The sequence below is a fragment of the Eumetopias jubatus genome, unplaced genomic scaffold (genome assembly GCF_037043125.1).
Source record: "Eumetopias jubatus isolate StellerSeaLion01/CBP00866 unplaced genomic scaffold, mEumJub1_p1.0 scaffold_16, whole genome shotgun sequence".
Classification (NCBI taxonomy): Eukaryota; Metazoa; Chordata; class Mammalia; order Carnivora; family Otariidae; genus Eumetopias; species Eumetopias jubatus.
The window spans coordinates 47,678,441-47,697,894 of record NW_028274822.1 but is presented as its reverse complement, the minus strand read 5'-3'; the positions used below and the strand labels follow the sequence as shown (position 1 = coordinate 47,697,894).

The following is a 19,454-nucleotide window of genomic DNA, read 5'->3' as shown; positions in this document are numbered from 1 at the left end:
ATAAATGTTGCAAAATGGAAACTATGAACTTAATTATGAAGGGCCGTGGAGCCAAGCTTTAGTTATTCAGGAATAAATTTTCATGAATAGCTACCATACATAGGGCACTGCCAAGCATCATAAGGGCTATAAAAGGTATTCACAGTCTACCTGGGGAAGATAGCACATACATATTTGAAAAAGTAACAGTATAGCATTTGAATCATATGGACAACATATTAAATTTAAAATAACTTTATCATAAAATCAATACATACTTATAAAAATGATATAATACAGGTGAGCAAAGAACCAACGAGGGTCGGGCCTGGTTAGTACTTGGATGGGAGGCCCACTACACCTCTCTGTAGCCCTATATACTTGTGCATGCTTACATAATCCTACTTATAGTCATTTTATTTACGGAAAACCCCAGTTAAAACTTGTATATTCTTACTAATCAATCTGTGTGCACAGATGTTTTCTTAAAAACAAGAGTAGATTGTCGTTTTACTTTCTGTTTCGACTTGCTTTTTCATCTAGTGGAAGGGTAGCACTGTCTTTCCATATCAGTGTATTCACTGATAACATTGTGTCAGAACCAAGAAGTTCTGGAATCTACTGCTGGTCTTTGAGATACTTTTACTGTTTTCCATTCAAAGCAGCGCTAAAAGTAAATCCTTGCAGCGAATTATTTGTGTGCATAAATCCTCAAGATATAATTAACAGAAGTGGGTCCCTTGGATCAAAGGATAGGTGCGTTTTTCAGGCTTTTGATACATTTTGCCAAATTGCCCTCCAGAAAAGTCATCCTTGTTTCTATTCCTACCAGTAGCAAAGGAGCAAGCGCTGCTGCCAGTGACACTAGAAATGATCAAATTTTATTTTTTATTAAAGATTTTATTTATTTATTTGACAGAGAGAGAGAGACAGCGAGAGCAGGAATACAAGCAGGGGGAGTGGGAGAGGGAGAAGCAGGCTCCCCGCGGAGCAGGGAGCCCAATGCGGGGCTCGATCCCTGGACCCTGGGATCATGACCTGAGCCGAAGGCAGACGTTTAACAACTGAGCCACCCAGGTGCCCAAAATGATCAAATTTTAAAATATTTGCCAGTTTGTTGGGGGCAAGTGTGTATCATTTTAATTTGCATTTCTTTTTTTAATAATTAGATTGGATTTTTTTCATGTGCTTATTGACCATTTGTAGTTCTTATTTTTTGGATCGCTTTCTGGGTCTTTTAACTCATTTTATTTTTTTTCCCTAGTGGAATTTTTTTTTATTGGTTTGTACAAATTCTTTGGAAAGAGATGAACCTTTCATACTATATGTTGCAGATATTTTTCTCAGTTTGTTTTTTGTTTGTATGATTTTTTTTTTTTTTTGGCTTTCTGTTTTGTTATATGTATCCTTGTATTCTTCAGGCAGTCAGTCATTGGAGTTATGCTTAGGGAGGTTATAAAAATGTTTATGCAGTTTTTTAGTACTTTGAGGGTTTTATTTCTTCATGTTGGTAAAAATTTGGAAGCTGGCCTTTTGGTGGTGTCATGGCATCTCACATGGCAGGTAGAGTTAGGGTCGACATGTACAGCCAGAATGGGCCAGGGTCCAAGTAACTCTGACTATCCCAGGATCCCATCACCATGACCCGGGGCCCAGGCTGCATGAAATACACATAGCAATCGGCTGCATCCCAGGACCGAACTCAGTAGGGTGAGATGTTCACACTAGGGGAGGCACAAGGAAAGTAGGCCAGTTAGGGGCCTGGCAGACTCCCAGCCCTCATGTCACACTCATTGCAGGATGTGTGCGCACGGAGTAAATGGGGCAGCTTTCCCCTCTCTTCCTCTCACGTTGTCGCCCTCTTGTTCTCTCCCCCGCCTCTCTCTCTTTTGTCAAGTACATGTAGTTGAATTCACTAAAGGTCAATGTGCATTTACAAAATTTCAACATGAACTCAGACTCGTTTCTGTACATTTTATTTGATCTTTGTGCCATCATCATTTCCATGTCATTTCTGAAAGTATAAAATGCCTTTCGATATTTGGTTGAGCAAGGCTTCCCCCATAACCCTTATTTAAAATGTTTTCCTCGGCCATTCTGGCATGTTATTTTCCTGGGTAAACTTTAGAAGAGTTTTACCTAATTTCAATAACCAGGAAACGTATTCAGCTGGATTTCATAGGAAGAAGGCAGGGCCACTCTAGACTCGGGTTATTTGAGACATTTGATGGACAGCGTGGGACCTAGGTAGATCTAAGGGATAACAAGAGCCTGGTGGGGCTGGAAGGTGGCTCGAGTCAGTGAAGTACGGCAAGAAAACCCAAGGGCCTCTAGGGTACTTGGCATGGGAGGAAGGGGCAGACTGCCTTATCATGGGGATCCCTGAGCGTCAGCTTCGGGGCTGGGCACTGTCCTGTGATAAAAAGAAGCAATTTCAAGGTTCTAGTTTCCATTTCCGCAGGAGGAACATTGCCCACAATTGCCTCACGTCTATTATTCATTCTTTCTTTCAGTGAAAAATGTATGGAGATCCTAGTATATGCCTGGCACTGGACTAAGCACTAGAGAGAGGGTAGCAGCTGGGGCAGAGACTCTGCCCTCCAGGTTGTACAGTCCCGAGGCGGGCAGGTACACAAACCAGCTGCTGAAACAGTGACCAAGAACAGGACCGTGACCGGGCTGGGTGGGGCTGCTGTGGGAGGGGTCTCCAACCAGCCTCGAGGGGTGAGGTTGAGGGCCGGAAGGGGCGGCTCTACTGAGGCAGGAAGGATGGTGGGTAGGATAGACGATGGGCAGTTTCTTCCAGGCTCTGCGGTTGAAAAGCTGTGAGACTCCCCCCGGGGAGAGGCATCCTAGTGTAATCCTCCTTACGGTCCTTCACAAACAACGAAGCAGAAAGCGGCAACAGACTGGCTGAGACATCCGTTTGGCAGGCCACAGATTTGAGAAGAGAAATTCGTAATTAACGGTTCTCACGGCTTATGTTTGTTACATTTGCTGTCTCAGGAAAGCAAACGAGTGCTTCCTAATTTAAAAAAAAAAAAAAACTTTTCCGCAGGTAAATGCCCTATTAATGTCAAATTTTTTCATTTGTTAAACATCTCTTGAGGACCTGCTCTGTGCCAGGCAGCATCCTGGCACTAGTCGTTAGCGATGCCACAGTAGGTACCAGGACAGGATAGGGTGAAAGGGAAAGTATAAGCAGGAGCCGGCGGGGCAGAGGAGGGAGCAGCCACTCGAGGACTGGGGTAGGAAGGGCTTCCCAGCTCACACTGTCCTCTGGGGCACGTTTCTCCCTCGGCCCCTCAGAGCCAGAGACGACAAATATGTTCTCTGCTCTTTATTTGTTGTCCCAACGCCATCTAGGAAATCAGGAAGTTTCACTTCAGTCCATTGCGTTTGGACACTCCCTTAAAATGAGAATAAGGGAACCAGTTATTTCTGTAATGGGTAATTAACGCTTTTGGCAAGAGTAAGGAAAAGTTGGAATCAAACTTCCTGAGTATTTATGTGACTTTAATATGAAGGATTTTGTAATTATGTATCTTTTACGTGGAAAGTTTAGATATAGGTGAGCCATCTAAAAATAAAGTATTTAAAACACAGATCTTTGGGCGCCTCGGTGGCTCAGTCGGTTAAGTGTCTGCCTTCGGCTCAGGTCATGATCCCAGGGTCCTGGGCTGGAGCCCCGTGTCAGGCTCTCTGCTCCGCAGGGAGTCTGCTTCTCCTTCTTCCTCTGCCTCTCCCCCCCACCACTCATGTCATCTCTGTCGCTTTCACTACCTCTTTCTCAAATAAATAAATAAAATCTTAAAAAAAAAAATAGATCTTTTGCATAGGAAGGTTTGTTAAGTAGAATACGGGGCCTGTCACACAAAGGAAAGCCTTACGCCAACTTGCTCAGTAGACTTAGATAAGCCGTCTCTGCATAGTTACCTTCTTGGTAATTAGGGAATACATGGGTTTTCTGCTTCTGGTCTACTTTCTGAAATGTAATAATTCCAAATGATACTAATTATATATAGATGCATATATACATGAATATTTCATCATGTCTTAAAATGGTAGCTACTTTTTATTGAGTGTCTATTATGGGCAGGCATTGTATTAGATTCTTCACTACATTTTTATCTCATATTCATCCATCAGAACAGGTACTGTTAGTGCAATTATTCACTTATTCCTTCTGCATATACTTACCTGGCACCTAATCCGGGCGCAGGCACTTTCCCAGGTGCTAGCGATGTATCAGCCAGAGAATCCATGCCCCTGTGGAGTTCACATTTTCATGACAGGAGTAGATGAAGGCAACCAAAGCTTGAAGGGTGAAGATGACAGCCCACGGCTACACAGCACATGGTGGAGGTGGGGGTCCAGCCAGATCTCCCAGACTGAGAGCCTGTGCCCTTTGCTCTGTATCACCAGTGTCCCCATTGGTGAAGCCTGTGTAAATTACCTAACAGTTCTTTGATGCAAAGCTTAAATTTGGGGAAGAGAGTCAAATACCATATTCTTTTGATTCTGTCAATTCCATTGATGATAAGATACCATACACACATCGAGTTAATGACAATTTGTGGGGGATAGAGTGGGTGTGGAACTTTGCTAATAGACGGAAATATTTTAGTTTCCATCCCAATTCCAGAAGATTAACATGTGTCTTTTGTTTTTTTAAGATTTTGCTTATTTATGAGAGAGAGAGCACGAGCGTGGGGAGGGGCAGAGGGAGATGGAGAAGCAGATTCCCCACTGAGGAGGCAGCCTGCTGCAGGGCTTTATCCCAGGACCCTGAGATCATGACCCGAGCCAAAGGCAGATGCTTAACCGACTGTGCCACCTAGGCGCCCCTGTTTGTCATTTTTTTTTTAAATAGAAACTCAGAATCAAGGAAATGTCTTTTAACTTAGATATGGAACTGAGTTCTCATCACTAAATTATCTAGAATAATAAAGGCTCCAAGCCAAGGGTAGGCACTGTAACTGCTCTCAGTTGTTTAAGGTGGTTAAATACAGCACCACAGCAATTAATTAGTGCAAATATGGATTATGCAGGCTTGAAATAGTCCAGTAGGAAATATTAATAAAATCCCCTTTGGAACAAATTTTGAAATTATATGAATTTTACTTTAAATTTTTCTTTGAGGAAATTAGCCATAAAGTAAGCAATATTTCATTGTGTGATATCCTCAGGAACATAACTCTTGCATAAAATTCATCCACCCCTGATTTCCATATTGGTCAAACCACTGGATCCTGTGTGTATTTTGTTCATTTGCCCTTCAACTCTAGGGGTAATTGAGGATTTTGTTGTCCTGATATCAAGGAGGAGGGACCAAGCTCTGCCCTCCTTCCACTTTCTCTGTTCTCATTCAAGTCATAAGTATCTCTGTATTGAGACACATTCGTTCCTGCAAGGCAGTGTCAGCCGTTCTGTCATGGGGTTACAGTGTCCCAAACAGGGAGTTAGAAGGTGAAGAAAATTGGATGGAACAAATGATGCGTTCTTTGGGTGTTTCTCCACTTCTTCTTTATTTTGGGTTAGGTGTGCACCAGGATATTTTGGGAATCCCCAGAAGCTTGGAGGTAGCTGCCAACCATGCAATTGTAACAGCAATGGCCAGTCGGGCAGTTGTCACCCCCTGACTGGAGGTAAGATGGACTGACACCTTTGTTACCCTGCGTTTATCAGTGTGGTGTAAAATAGCAGGCGAGGAACCCTGGCACAGATTTCCAGGAGGCATAATACACAAGTCCAGTGAACAAATTGTCAATTGTCTCCTTGTTTTGACAACCTTGGGAATGCTTAGGTAGTATTTACAGTTTGGTAAATAACTTACTTCAAGTCAGCTTTTTTAAAAAAGATAAATTGTTTTAAAACTCAACTAATTATAGCCAAACTAACCTCAACTCCTACTTTGGTGATTTTGCTAAGATCTCCCTTGGCATCATAAGCTTATCATCACATCAGTTTTCTTCATGTGTGTAACTAAAGAAGTCAACACATTCTTTCTCAGATAGCAGTAAATGTCTGGGATGTGGGTGGTATAGCTGGGATGGATTTCACATGCCAAGGAAAAGACAATTACTAGGAGTTAGTATGGGTTCATTAGGAACAACTTGGAAGAAAAAGGAAGATGGTTTTCTTCTTTCTTTGACAGAGAATATTAACATGATTTACCAAGAAAATATCATGGATATATCTAATGCCAAACCTTAGATTAAACATCTTATTTTATGGTTATGGACAGGATGAAGAACTAAACGCAGAATGTGTGGATTAGATCTGTTCAAGTGACTGTTCCAAAGGAATGTAGAGTAAATGGATTATTATCAGTCTAGAATGAGTTATCTGTTGACATGCACTGGGACTTAATTCTTGGCTCCATCTTGTTCAACACTGTTGACCTAAATGGAAATATAAAAGGCATGCTCATCCAGTTATCAGGTGACACAAAGTTGGGAGAGACAGAAAATGCCTCCTATGGCACATTTAGAATACTCAAGGGACTCAACAGTCTGGAACGATGGGCCAGTGCTAACAAGATACCATTATGTTAGGGATAAGCACGTGGTCCTATAATTGAATGGCATAAAAATAAGTGTGTGATAAGGGAGATGTGGCTTAGTGGCAAAAGGTGAAAAAGACTGAGGTCTTAATTGGCCCCAAGTTCAATATGGCTCAGGAGAGTAAGGTGGCCCCTAGGACGGACGCCTCATATGATCTTAGTCTAAAACCAGGTGGTCTGCCGTTCCCTGGTGTGCTGCTCATGTTAAGTCCTCATTTGAGGCTTATGTCTCTAGGAGACAGTAGACAAGCTACAGTTTGTTCAGAAAGAGGGTAAGACTTTGAAAAAACTCAGAGCCATGTCACATGAAGGATCAACAAACCGGGACCGTGAAGACTTGGAAAGGACGTATTTGAAAGGCTGATGTGTGGGAGAAGGGTTGGTTTTGTTCATGTGGCATAAGAGGTAGAACCCAAGGAGTGGAAGCTAGAGGGAGATCTACTTTAAATCATCCTAAGGAAGACGTGTCAGGGGTTTAAAGATGAAAAGGACTGTTTTAGAAAAAATGAGTTTCTACTGTGACTGGAGTTATTCAAAGAGAAGCTTCCACATCACACACAGCATATTCATGAGATTAGTATCTTTTCAACCCTCTTTGTTTCCTACTGTAACAACAACAACAACAACAACAACAACAACAGCAACAACAACAACGAAAGCAGCCTGAAGTGAGGATAACTCTGTGTTTCCCAAATGGAACAAAATGCTTGCAACATGAGACTTTTTGTTCCTGCGAGCTTTTTGTCTTTCTCTTTTTCATTCTTTCTTTTTCTTTTAATTAATAACCTAAAACTCATATTTTAATTAATAACCTAAAAACTCAAACTTGTTGATAAAATTGCACTGATAAATCAATCCTCTGCATGAGCCAAGTCCCCCCTAGACTATTCGAGATGCTGTGGGAGATTGTGAAGAAAATAAAATCATGTTTCCTGGCCCTAAGGCATTTATAGTCTAATCGAGAAAATGGAAGTGACGTAACAATACATACACATAATAATGAGTTTAAAAAAAGGATGAGTAAGAAAAACCTATGATTACATATATAATAAATTTAAAAGTCTACAAATATATAGAAGGGAGACATTGTCTTTGAGTGGTGGGATCAAAGGTGATGTCTTTATATTATTTTTCTGATTTTCCCAAATTTTCCATGGTGAACTTACATTATTTATTTTACAATTAAAAATAAATGTGGTTTAAAATATATGTATATACACACAAAGTGTGGATTATTGCCTGCTGCTGAGAAGACAAAACATGAAAGTCTCCTTGTAGCGTGTCTAGGAAAATTTCGAGCTTTGAGATTTCCTGTGGTGAAGTTAAGATTATTTTTCTAGAGGGAGGGGAGAGGACCGTTCATTGTAACGGTGCCTGGTATGGGAGAAAGAGTAGAAATGGAAAGAATAAAGAGTGTCCAAGGATGACCAGTAGACTTTCCTGACTACAGTTGAGAACCTCAAATCTAGCTTAGATCTCTGGTAATTAGCCGTGTGGGTCCACTAACATTGTGTGCATATGTCTCTCTCTCAGTATCTGTCATACTGTTGTGTGATTTTTCTGCCTCTCCCATGGGACCAGGGAACTACACGACAGCAGGGATTTTTGTCGTAGTAGCTTTGTATTTCCTGTATGTGGCACAACACCATGGCACACCGTGGACGCCCAAAGGTGCTCAGTCAATGTTTATTGAATGTTCTTGAATGCCACTGGGAGAGATGTCAACAGTTATATGGGAAGCTATCAAATAAAGCCTTAACACTAATGATTAAGGGTTTTAATGAGGTAAAAATATCATGACCCTTTAGAGAAGAAACTGAATATATGGTCGGTCAGGGAGATCACGAGAGAAGTTCCTGCAGCAAGACTGGTGGGAGATGGGAAAGCTCCCAGAACAATGTTATGGTTAAAGAAGGGAAAAGGGAAGAGCGAGCGATGCTGGATAGTTGGGTGACGAATCTTCCCAAACTAGCTTTTCTGAAAGCCAAGTTAAAAAGCAGATGAAGCGGAAATTTAATAATAATATCTTCTTTGGTTATCCCTCTTTGCAGACTGTATAAACCAAGAGCCCAAAGACAGCGGCCCTGGAGAAGAATGTAATGGTGAGAAAAGAAAGCCCCCTCTCCTTTCTGACTTGTGGGGTTTAGTTTAAGATATGTGAGCCTCGTGCTGGGATGTGCAATTTCCGGGCTGGGAAAGCAATGGTGGGGGGAAGTGGGGGGAGGACTTCTTAGGGTCAAGTCCGGCCTCTGTCAACTCATAGCTGTATGACCCTGGGCAAAGTGACCTGATTTCTCCAAGCCTCAGTTTCATCATTTGTAAAAGGGACATAATAACTATACGTACCTCACAGATTTGCTGGGAAAATGCTGATAAATCTCTTATCCCAGTGCCTGGTAAATGGCAAGCTCTTGACAAATAAAAGCTATTTATTATTATTTTTCCACATACAAAATCAGTAACATGTTGCATAGAATCACCATGGTTCCCAATTTTATTGAGATATAATTGACGTGCAACATGTGTTAAAGTGTGCCACATAATGATTTGATATCTGTATATATTGTGAAATGATTTATCACAATAAGTTTAGTTAATAGCCTCACATAGTTAAACAAATTTTTTTTCTAGTGATAAGAACTTTTTAAGACACACTGTCTTAGCAACTTCCAAATATACAATACAGTGTTGTTAATTATAGTCACCCTGTTGTACATTATTACATCCCCAGGACTTATTTATCTTATAACTGGAAGTTTGTGCCTTTTGACTCCCTTTACCCATTTCCCCCACTCCACCACTTCTTTTTAAAATGCTCCCCGTCTAGAGATCTCTCTTTTGCAGAATCTGCATCCCTACCAAGACGTCCAGGATTGTGATTTTTGCCTGTCATGTCCTCTGTGCATATTGACTGGGCTGTACAGCTTTTGTGTTCTGTTAGCATTCCTGGGGCACCAGCCTGCAGCACGTTTGCCTTTGATTGTGGCCCCTACAGATTGTGACAGCTGTGTGATGACACTCTTGAACGACCTGGCCACCATGGGTGATGAACTACACCTGGTCAAGTCTCAGCTGCACGGCCTGAGTGCCAGTACTGGCTCTCTGGAGCAGATGAAACACTTGGAGACCCAGATCAAGGACCTGAGGGTAAATACCCTGGGCACCCAGCACAAATGCCAGGCCCAGAATAGCTCCTTGGTGGATAGATGCTGCATGCATGAGTACCCCTCAAGCAGGAGATGGGGAGATGTTGACTGTTTAAGGCTCAGGGGGCTTTCGTTCCTTTGATCCAAATGATGACTAGATTTTTACTGCTGGAAAGTACTAGTGAACACACAAAACTGATGCTTCTAAGTGAACATTCTTTACTTACTGCATGTTTCTGGGCTAATTTTTCTTCTAGAACCCTTAGCTAAGTATCTTGCATTCAGAAGAATCGAAAACAGATTTGTATTACATTGGTATTCATTCTTTAAATGTTTGATTGGAATTTTCCAATGAAAGCCTGTGGGCCTGGGATTTTCTTTGTTGGAAGATTTTTTTTGTTTTTTGAGTTTTTTTTTTTCAATAAACCATAAGTCCAATCTTTAAAAAAATAGATATGGGACTGTTGGGGTTATCTATTTCTTCTAGAGTGATATTTGGTAATTTGTGCCTTTCAAATAATTTTTTCATTTCATCTAAATTATCAAATGTATTGACATAAAACTGTTCATAGTTTTTCCATCTTATCCTTTTAATATCTGCAAAATCCTGTAGTAATATCCTCTCATGCATTCCTGATATTGATAATTTATGTCTTAGCTCTTTTTCTTGATTATTCTGGCTAGAGGTTTATCAGTTTTAATGATCTTATTTCATTGACTTTCCCCATTATTTTTCTGTTTTTGATTTCATTGATTTCTGCTGTTTTTTTATATTTTTTCTTCCTCCTGCTTGCTTGGGGGTTTAATTGGCTATTCATTTTCTAATTTCTTGAGATGAATCTTATCTTACTGATTCAAACCTTTCTTGTTTCTAATATAAGCATTTAATGTTATGAATTTCCCCCAAAGCACTACCTCAGCTATATTCCACACATTTTGAAGTGTTGTGTTTTCATTTTTGTTCAATTCGAAAGATTTTCTAATTTCCTTATGACATATCTTTGACCCCTGAATTATTTGGAAATGTGTTGGTTAATTTCCAAACTGGGCATTTTCCAGGTAACTTCTTGTTATTGATTTCTAATTTAATTCTATTGTGTTCAAAGAACATACTTTATATGATTCCAGTTTTTAAAAATATGTTGAGGTTTGTTTCATAGCCCAGGATATGGTTCCTCTGGGACAATATTCTATGTGCACTTGGAAAGAAGGTGGCCCAGAGGATACCCAAGAGGAGAAGCAATAGGGCCTGAAGTGCCCCACAGAGCCAGAGTCAGGCTCTCTGGGGGAAACTGAGGGCACTTCTCCTATGAATGGAACCTTAAAAAAAAAAAAACAAAAAACCTTGAAATGCCCAGTGTTCATTGTTGAGCAATGAGTATATGAGAAACTAGAAAAGCTACAGACCTGGACATGATTCACAAACCAGGGTCTGTACTGGAATGTGACATCCTCAACATCACCATAGTGTACAAGTCCGAAGCTGCCAATGTAAGACCTGGTTCTGGCCTTGGGGATCATGGGTGGGAGTGGTGATGACCTTAAGGTCACTGGTCAGGGCACAGAGAGCGCAGAGAGAAAGGGAGACAATATTTACCGCAGACATTGGAATAGACAAATATCAACACAAAAGACATCCAACAGAAGCAACCATTAAGAGATGAGTTCCCTCTAGATAAAATGAAAATCCTAAGACAATCTGAAAATTACTTTGAAGAATAACAATTCAGTCGAAAGAACAGAAATTAGAAAATTGTTAAAAACACTAGAAACCAAACAAGAGGGGTAGATATGAAAAGATCCAGTTAAAAATCATGGAAATGAAAAAAAAAATTTACTCATTGAAGTGAAAGAATTCAGTGGAGGAGATAAACCCTAAACCAGACATAGTGAAAGAGGCTTTGGGGAAAGTTTAATAAGTGCTCTTGAAATGGCTGATTCTAAACCCATTAGTGCTTATAACTGAGTATACAGTTGACCCTTGAACAATGTGGAGGTTTGAGGCCCTGACCCCCTGCACAGTTGAAAATCTGCATATAAATTCTGATTCCTCAAAAGCTTAACTATTAGTAAGCTACTGATGACCAGAAGCCTTAGCAATAGCAAAAATAGTTACCACATTAACACAATACAGTATTATATACTGTATTCTTATAATAATACCTAACTTATTCTAATTTTTTTTGTTGTTTCTAGGCTACATGGTTCATCTTTGAGTTTTTTCAAATTGTTACAAATCTCCGAAAAATTTTCCAAAATATTTATTGAAAAAAAAATCCAGTTGTAAGTGGACATATGCAGTTCAAACCTATGTTGTTCAAGGGTGAACTTTATATGGCAAAAAATCATGCTAGAAAAATGGCTCTTTTCCATCCCATCAGGGTAAATTTTAGCCCATGATTTACAGGCTTAATATAGAGAGGAAAAAGGCCATTTTGTTTTGAGAGAAAAAGAAGTCACTGGAGTCACTTTGATGTCATCAATATAACCCTGCACTTCTTCAGTGAAGGACAGGGAACCAGCATTTTAGTACCGGCCTGATGAGCCAGACTCTGTGATAAGTGCTTTATTGAATTCTCACAATGTCCTATGAGGAAAATAGTGTTATCTTCATTTACCAGGCATGTTAAAGCTAAGTAACTTGCCCACCATCACACAGCTAGTACAAGGTGGTTCTAGAATTCGAGCCAAGGTCAAATTCCAAAGACCACGCTTTACCCACTGTACTTATCCAGGTATATATAATGATATGCCTCAGCTTTCCCATAGTAGAATTAAAATAGAACTATCTTCTTGCTAGATCACACATACACTGTGAAAATTCCCTAAGAATAAGTGTGAGAAGGGGAATAACATTTTTGAATGTTCATGTGTACGTGACCCTTTACAATATCATCAAAACAACCCCGCAGCTTAATATTATACTCCCCAATTTACTGATGAAGGAGCTAAAACTCAGTGAGGCTTATCTACAAAGCGGCAGACCTCGGGTTTGGACCTAAGCTGTAAAACCTGTGTTTTCCCCCCAACACTGGCTCTCTCACATGCAAGTGGTGGTAATAGTATTGCTTTTTCCTGTGCATTTCTTCAAGGTATTAACGAGTTTTTTTTTCCAAAAAAATGAAAACAATCACTACTCTAGATATTATGTGCAATAATGCACAAAATGACAGGGAACCTGGATTCTGGTCCCTAAGCAATCACTGATCAGCCCTACAGCTGTGGCATGAACAAGTCACCCAATTTCTTTGGGCTTCCATTTTCTCATTTGTGATATGAGAGCATTTGATTAAATGAGCTCTCAGTTCCCTTCCTGCCATTAGGTTCTTTGAATCGAATGGGTCCTTTATTAGAGTAGCCTTAGGCACTGCTTTTAGTTTCATAAAGTTGAATATAGGTTAAAAGCAATGGAATGTATTATAGTCTGGAAAGTAATACATCCAGACTGGTGGTGGTACCAGTGGTACCACCCTCATTTCTTTAAGGTTAGGTCACTAACTCAAGTAAAGTATCTCTTGTCTCCTTATGTTTTTAAGTTTATTTTAGAACCTTGTCACAACTTGCGTCATAAAGTAGATTCTTGGGACACCTGTTTGGCTCAGTCAGTTGGGCATCTGACTCTTGATTTTGGCTCAGGTCATGATCTCAGGGTCGTGAGATGGAGCCCCGTGTCGGGCTCTGCACTTAGCACCAACTCTGCTTAAGATTCTCTCTCTCCCTCTCCCTCTGCCCCTTCCCCACACCCTCTATCTCTAAATTCATAAATAGATAAATACATACATAAATAAAATCTTAAAAAAAAAAGTAGATTCTTCAAGTAGCTGATTTCAAAGAATCCAGTTTTTTCCTGTGGACCAGCACTGGGCTTGCTAAATGAATCTTTCTGTATCGTTACCAGGATTACCAAGTGGATAGGACTTATGCCAAATTTCTGCTCTAGTGTGAGAATAACTTTGCATGTTACTTTCAGAATCAGTTGCTCACCTACCGTTCTGCCATTTCAAATCATGGATTAAAAATGGATGGTCTAGGAAAGGAACTGGGTAGTTTGAATCGCGAATTTGAAACTTTGCAAGAAAAGGTAATGTGTTAACTCAATAATGTTAACTGTTGTTGTTGTCCCCAAAATATTGTTTGTATTCCCCCATCAACATGGTTTGTTGCTAATCAATGTATTTTTCATATAGGTTCAAGTAAATTCTAGAAAAGCACAAGCATTACACAACAATGTTGATCGGACAACCCAAAGCGCGAAAGAGCTGGACACAAAGATTAAAAATGTCATCCAGAATGTGCACAGTAAGGAGTTACTCAGTCCAATTAAATATGTTTTTTTATTACATAGCCTGTTCTGTGCCCTGAAAGAATTTCTCCTTAAGAGTTCAACATTATGAAAAAGATCCTGTAGTGACACTAAAAAACTGATATGAACCCTCCATAAAAATCTGTATTTTTTTGTTTTTTAGTAGTCGACTGGAGTCCAGAATTCCCAGTTTAATAAACTACTCAATGTTTTCTAGTTCTCTTGAAGCAGATCTCTGGGACAAGTGGGGAAGGAAACAACCTGCCTTCAGGGGATTTTTCCAGAGAGTGGGCTGAAGCAGAGCGCATGATGACAGAGCTACGGAACCGCAACTTTGGAAAGCACCTGAAAGAAGCAGAAGCTGAAAAAACAGAGGCTCGGCTCTGTAAGGACATTCCCAAATCCTTGCTTGCAGTCCGTTCTAATGGGCTTGAAATACAGCGTGCTAAGTACAATGTCAGGTCCCTGGGTACAGGTGGAGAGGCTCGTCATTTCACCGTGCAGGATTCTTTTTATTTTAAAGATTTATGTATTTATTTTAGAGGTGGGGGGGGCACAGAGAGAGGGAGACAATCTCAAGCAGACTCTGTGCTGAACCAAAATCAAGAGTTGGACGCTCACCTGACTGAGCCACCCATGTGCCCCAGCATACACGACTTTTAGAGCATCATGTGAGAATGGGTAGCCCTTCCACACTTCCAAGAGGTGGTAAGAATATAACATCTTACCATTATGCAAGAAAAAAAGATTCTTCTCCTAAGACATTAGATACTGAGACCTTCTTTTCCTTTTTAACTACGTCTTTATTCTTCCTTCACTCAGCTCTACCCAACTTTCTCATGATATCATTTTTTAATGGTCACCTCACCACCATTGGGGTTTGGAATCACAAATTGATATTAACACTACTATTGCAGAAACCAAACACTGGGTGTAGATCCTGAATATATCTAAAGGTTCTGCTTAGGGAAAATGCTTCATTAGTTCAAAACTGTGAGAAATAATAAGTCTGTTGCATAGATTTTCAAGTACTGATCTTTCTTCTCTAGTAAAATGGTATGTCAATGGTTAATATACAGAAGGTAACAGTTTTCTTTTAGCATTTGTGGTCAAATTTAATCTTAGTCTTTGCTTTTGACTGAGGAGACAGTGTTAGTTTGCAGTTAGTAGTAGTTAGTAGTAGTTAGTAGTAGTTAGTAGTAGTTAGTAGTAGTAGTTAGTTGGTAGTGTTAGTAGTAGTGTTAGGAGCATGTGCTTTATACTCTGCAGGTCTTATTCAGATGCCAAGACGGACTGGCCATACAACTGAGTTTCGCGGGCTGTCCTTTCCGTATCCGAAACCTAAGACTGATGTGACTGTTTTCATGTGGGTTATGTGTGCACACACAGACACGCACACAGCAGCCACCGCATCAATGTTAGTTTCCTTTCCTGTTCACTTGCAAGTTCAAGGAAAACCATGAAAATGAGTGGAAACTCAATTCTTCTGTAGTCTTTATAGTTGAGCTTCAAGGTACTCATCTCTCAATTGAAAAAACGTGATGTATTCCAGTGCTGACTCGGATAAAGAGCTGGCTGGAAGACCACCAAGGGGAGAACAGGGCACTTGTTAAGAATATACGGGATTCTTTACATGACTATGAAGCCAAACTCAGTGACCTGCGTGCCGTGCTACAGAAGGCAGCTGCGCAAGCAAAGCAGGCCACTGGCCTCAACCGAGAGAATGAGAAGGCTTTGGAGTCCATCAAGGTGGGTCCACGGTCAGCATCTGCACGCTTTCATTAATGACAAGGCTGAGGAAGCAGGGATCTTTATCATTAACAAAGTGGCCTGGCCGGGGGCCCGTCTGTACATTGAGTCTGTGCTCACCTGTCCATCCAACAGATGCTCATCGAACAGGAATCAGGAATTAAAGGCAACACCAAAGTCATTCTTACTCCTCCTCAGTCACCAGAAAAGATTGTGAACTTAAACCACAGAGAAAGTGGAACAAATTGCTTTACCCCTGCCCCGGGCTAATGGAGTACTGGAGGAATAATGTTGCCAAGTAGACGAGAAATGAAATCAATATTGCTATAATTAAATCCATGTATATAATATATGTTTTAAATAACTGACTTTTTGTGTCAGCTGGGTAAACATCATTATCATAGTCACCAGCAAAGGCATTTTAAGCCTTTATCTGCCTTACAGGAAGTAGATTAAAATACGGGCCTCATGCAGGAGCTGCAGAGACAGGGTTTAGGGCTCGAGATTTCATAGTATATATATTTTTCCAGTGGTGCACATTGTATGCTGAGATAGCAACACGAGTGTGAGGCGTTATAAAATGGCAGTAAGGTCAGAGTGGAATAACACAGGACTGGCCCCCAACAGGAAGAATTTGGTAAAAGAAAATAAATAATATCTTAGTAGATGGCAATACCCTTAACTACCGAAGCCTCTTTAGACAGCAACTCTGCTGTTGGAAGTCACTGGTGATGATGGGAGTGTGATCCAATTTTGTAGGTCTCGGAGCTTTAGCGGCTCCTCGCCTGGCCTTCCCAGGTCCTGTGTGCTCTCTTGTTGAGGACATTGAAGCGCTTCTGTGTCCTCGTGGGGCCTGGCACGTAGAGCATGGTGGTGGTTGGTGCTGATTTGTTTAGTGACAATCCCTCATTCTGCTTCACAAACCAGAGCTGACTCACCTCACTGGCTGAGTCGCACTGGTATAGAAAGCTTCTTCTACAGTGCTAACTATTGTTTCCCGGGCATGGAGTTTGAGGAAACCATGAAACCATGACAACACACCCACACAGCAAAGTGAACTGATTTCCCCTCACTCTGTAGTTGCCTAGATGATCTTTAAGTTCAAGAGAACGTTCTGGCTCTGAAATTACTTCTATGCTGTGGTCTAGTTATGCCTCTGCCTTCTGATAACATACCATGCAGTTCAAGCAGATATTCTTTTTATTCTCTCCAGACGCAAGTTCAAGAAATGAATTCCCTGCAGAGTGATTTCTCCAAGTACCTAGCCACCGCGGACTCTTCCTTACTGCAGACCAACATGCTTTTGCAGCGGATAGGGAAAAGCCAGGAGGTAGACGAAACTCGTTCTCCAGAAAATTGAAAAAACATTCAGATCATATCCGAGGAAACCAGGAGATAGACTGACCTGTGTTTTTTCTGCAACATATGTCTTTTAGATGGAAGGAAATAAACCAAAGTGTTTACCCTTGGGGTGCAGGGGTGCAAATGAAGTGTCCTCCCTATGTCTATTCGTGCCACCTAATTAGCCCACAGTGAGCAAATGTTGCTTTTGTGATAACAAAACAAAATTGGAATGCTGTTTTTAAAATATCAAGCCTACTTTTATTAGCGGAACCTATTTAGGACTGATCAAAGATTGACCACATTAGCAGCCCAACGGGTATTTGGAAAATACCTTTTATAATAGCTGTTTTTAAATCAGAAAAAAACTTCTAAGCCAGAAAAAACAACTTTACACTAATGATAACTGTGTGCTTTTATAAAATTTATCAAAGGGGCTACCCATCATAAGAAAAATGTTCAAATGGTGGGAAAACTTAGAAAAATATTATCAGCACCACTACTGAAGTAATGCATCCTGGGAGCCTGAAGTTTATGACAGAGTTTAAGAAAACGGCATGTACATTCTTTGCTTAAATTGACACTGTCTCTGTTTACCTGAAAACATAGGAATATGAAAAGTTAGCTGCCACTTTAAATGAAGAAAGACATGGGCTAAGTGGCAAAGTGAGAGAACTTTCCCAGTCCACCAGCAAAGCGTCCCTGGTGGCGGAGGCAGAAGCGCATGCACAGTCCTTACAAGCGTTGGCAAAGCAGCTGGAGGAGTGAGTTACCCCCGAGGTCTAACTGAACGGGTAGCTGGAGCCTAGCGTGAAAGCCTCCCCGACAGCTGGATCTCCAGAACAGGGTAGAGGGTGGGACCCAGGGCCCAGGGCCCAGCCCCACCTGCAACAGGGGTTTGATTCCCAGATGCGTCCTTGCCACCTCTGGTCTCCCATTTGCCCACTGAATCCGAGAGGCTGGGGCGGGGCAGGGGCGGTGATGGAAGGGGCCTCAGCTGCAAGCTGTGGGGGCTGCTGGAGCCCTTCACCCATACGGTCTTCCAGGATCAAGAGGAACACCAGTGGGAATGAGCTGGTGCGCTGTGCGGTGGATGCCGCCACCGCCTATGAGAACATCCTCAACGCAATCAAAGTGGCTGAGGATGCTGCCAACAAGGCCACCAGCGCGTCCGAGGCAGCCCTCCAGGTGGGCACATGCACTGGCACCTTTTCTTTTTTGTATGCACTGAGGAAGATAACCAAGCATTATTTTAAATCAGAACCTGTATTGAATAGACTTGAACTTGCTCTAGATGTGGACCATTTCTGTATTCACTTGACTGTTTTGATATGTGTAGCACAGTTAAAAGAACAATTTGTAAAACCAAATGGAAATGACACTGATTATCAATGATGAGTAGTATATCCTGCCCCTTTCTAGGAATGATATAGGCTGTGATTAAGTATTGACATTTCCCAAAAAAGAGATTTTATATACAGTTTGGTAAACATTTATTTCCTGTCATTTGTCATAACACCTAGGCATGTCTTGGAGTCCTATGGGATCTTCTCTGCACCATGTAATAGTCCTATACCTAAAAATAAAGAACAAAATAGTAGACATCAAAGAATTATGGGACAGGCCTTCTTGGAAGGTTAAAGATGTTTCTCTCCCAAATATTGAAAACCTAAAAGTAATTCAGTTCTGTCTCAGTTATTGTAGAGGGTATTGTGCAGACAACAGGCAGAAAAATGAGACAGGTGTCACATAATTTGTCAGTCTGTCACCAGGGAAGGGTCCACCTCCCCAAGAGACAAGTATCTACCTACAGCCCTAACTGTATCTTTTAAGAAACAGTCTTAAGGCTCCTCCCCACCTTTGAACCTCATCCTTTAAAGGCGGAAGATAGGGTTTTCAGAGTAGGATGAAAATCTCACTCCACATTTCCTAAGGCGTGCCACATGCTCAAGGCTGATAAATGCTTTGCTTTCAGACAGTGATAAAGGAAGATCTTCCAAGAAAAGCGAAAACTCTGAGTTCCGACAGTGATAAACTCTTAAAGCAAGCCAAGATAACACAGAAGCAGCTCCGGCAAGGTATTAGAGTTGGTGGGTAGGGGGTGGCTGGGATAGCCAAGGGCCTGAAAACGACCGGTAAGACCAGGAGAAGCAGCAAATTTTAGCAGCTAATGCTCTTCTTGAATCTCAGTGTCAATGCAGATGACACTCTGGAAATTCATGGTCTATTTTATAGATTTATTGTTGCCACCCAACATTCTCACATATACTAAATTAACTAGAACTTCATGAGTATACATAAATCTTGAGGGCGACAGACCTGTTTGGGCCTGGACCTGGGGGCCTGTTTCATTTAATCCACATGTGACCAT

At 41.1% G+C, this 19,454-nt stretch overlaps 1 protein-coding gene across 2 annotated transcripts in view; it reads left to right on the top strand.

Moving 5' to 3' along the window:
- Nucleotides 1-19,454, top strand: part of LAMA3 (laminin subunit alpha 3) — a 256,339-nt gene that overhangs the window by 191,797 nt on the left and 45,088 nt on the right. For both annotated transcript variants that reach the window (XM_088019656.1, XM_028098310.2), the window contains 11 exons: nt 5,521-5,627; nt 8,596-8,646; nt 9,540-9,691; nt 13,661-13,771; nt 13,878-13,989; nt 14,211-14,378; nt 15,546-15,742; nt 16,956-17,072; nt 17,693-17,847; nt 18,130-18,271; nt 19,059-19,161. In XM_088019656.1, coding sequence (XP_087875782.1) covers nt 5,521-5,627; nt 8,596-8,646; nt 9,540-9,691; nt 13,661-13,771; nt 13,878-13,989; nt 14,211-14,378; nt 15,546-15,742; nt 16,956-17,072; nt 17,693-17,847; nt 18,130-18,271; nt 19,059-19,161 — 1,415 coding nt within the window. The remainder of the gene's footprint in view (nt 1-5,520; nt 5,628-8,595; nt 8,647-9,539; nt 9,692-13,660; nt 13,772-13,877; nt 13,990-14,210; nt 14,379-15,545; nt 15,743-16,955; nt 17,073-17,692; nt 17,848-18,129; nt 18,272-19,058; nt 19,162-19,454) is intronic.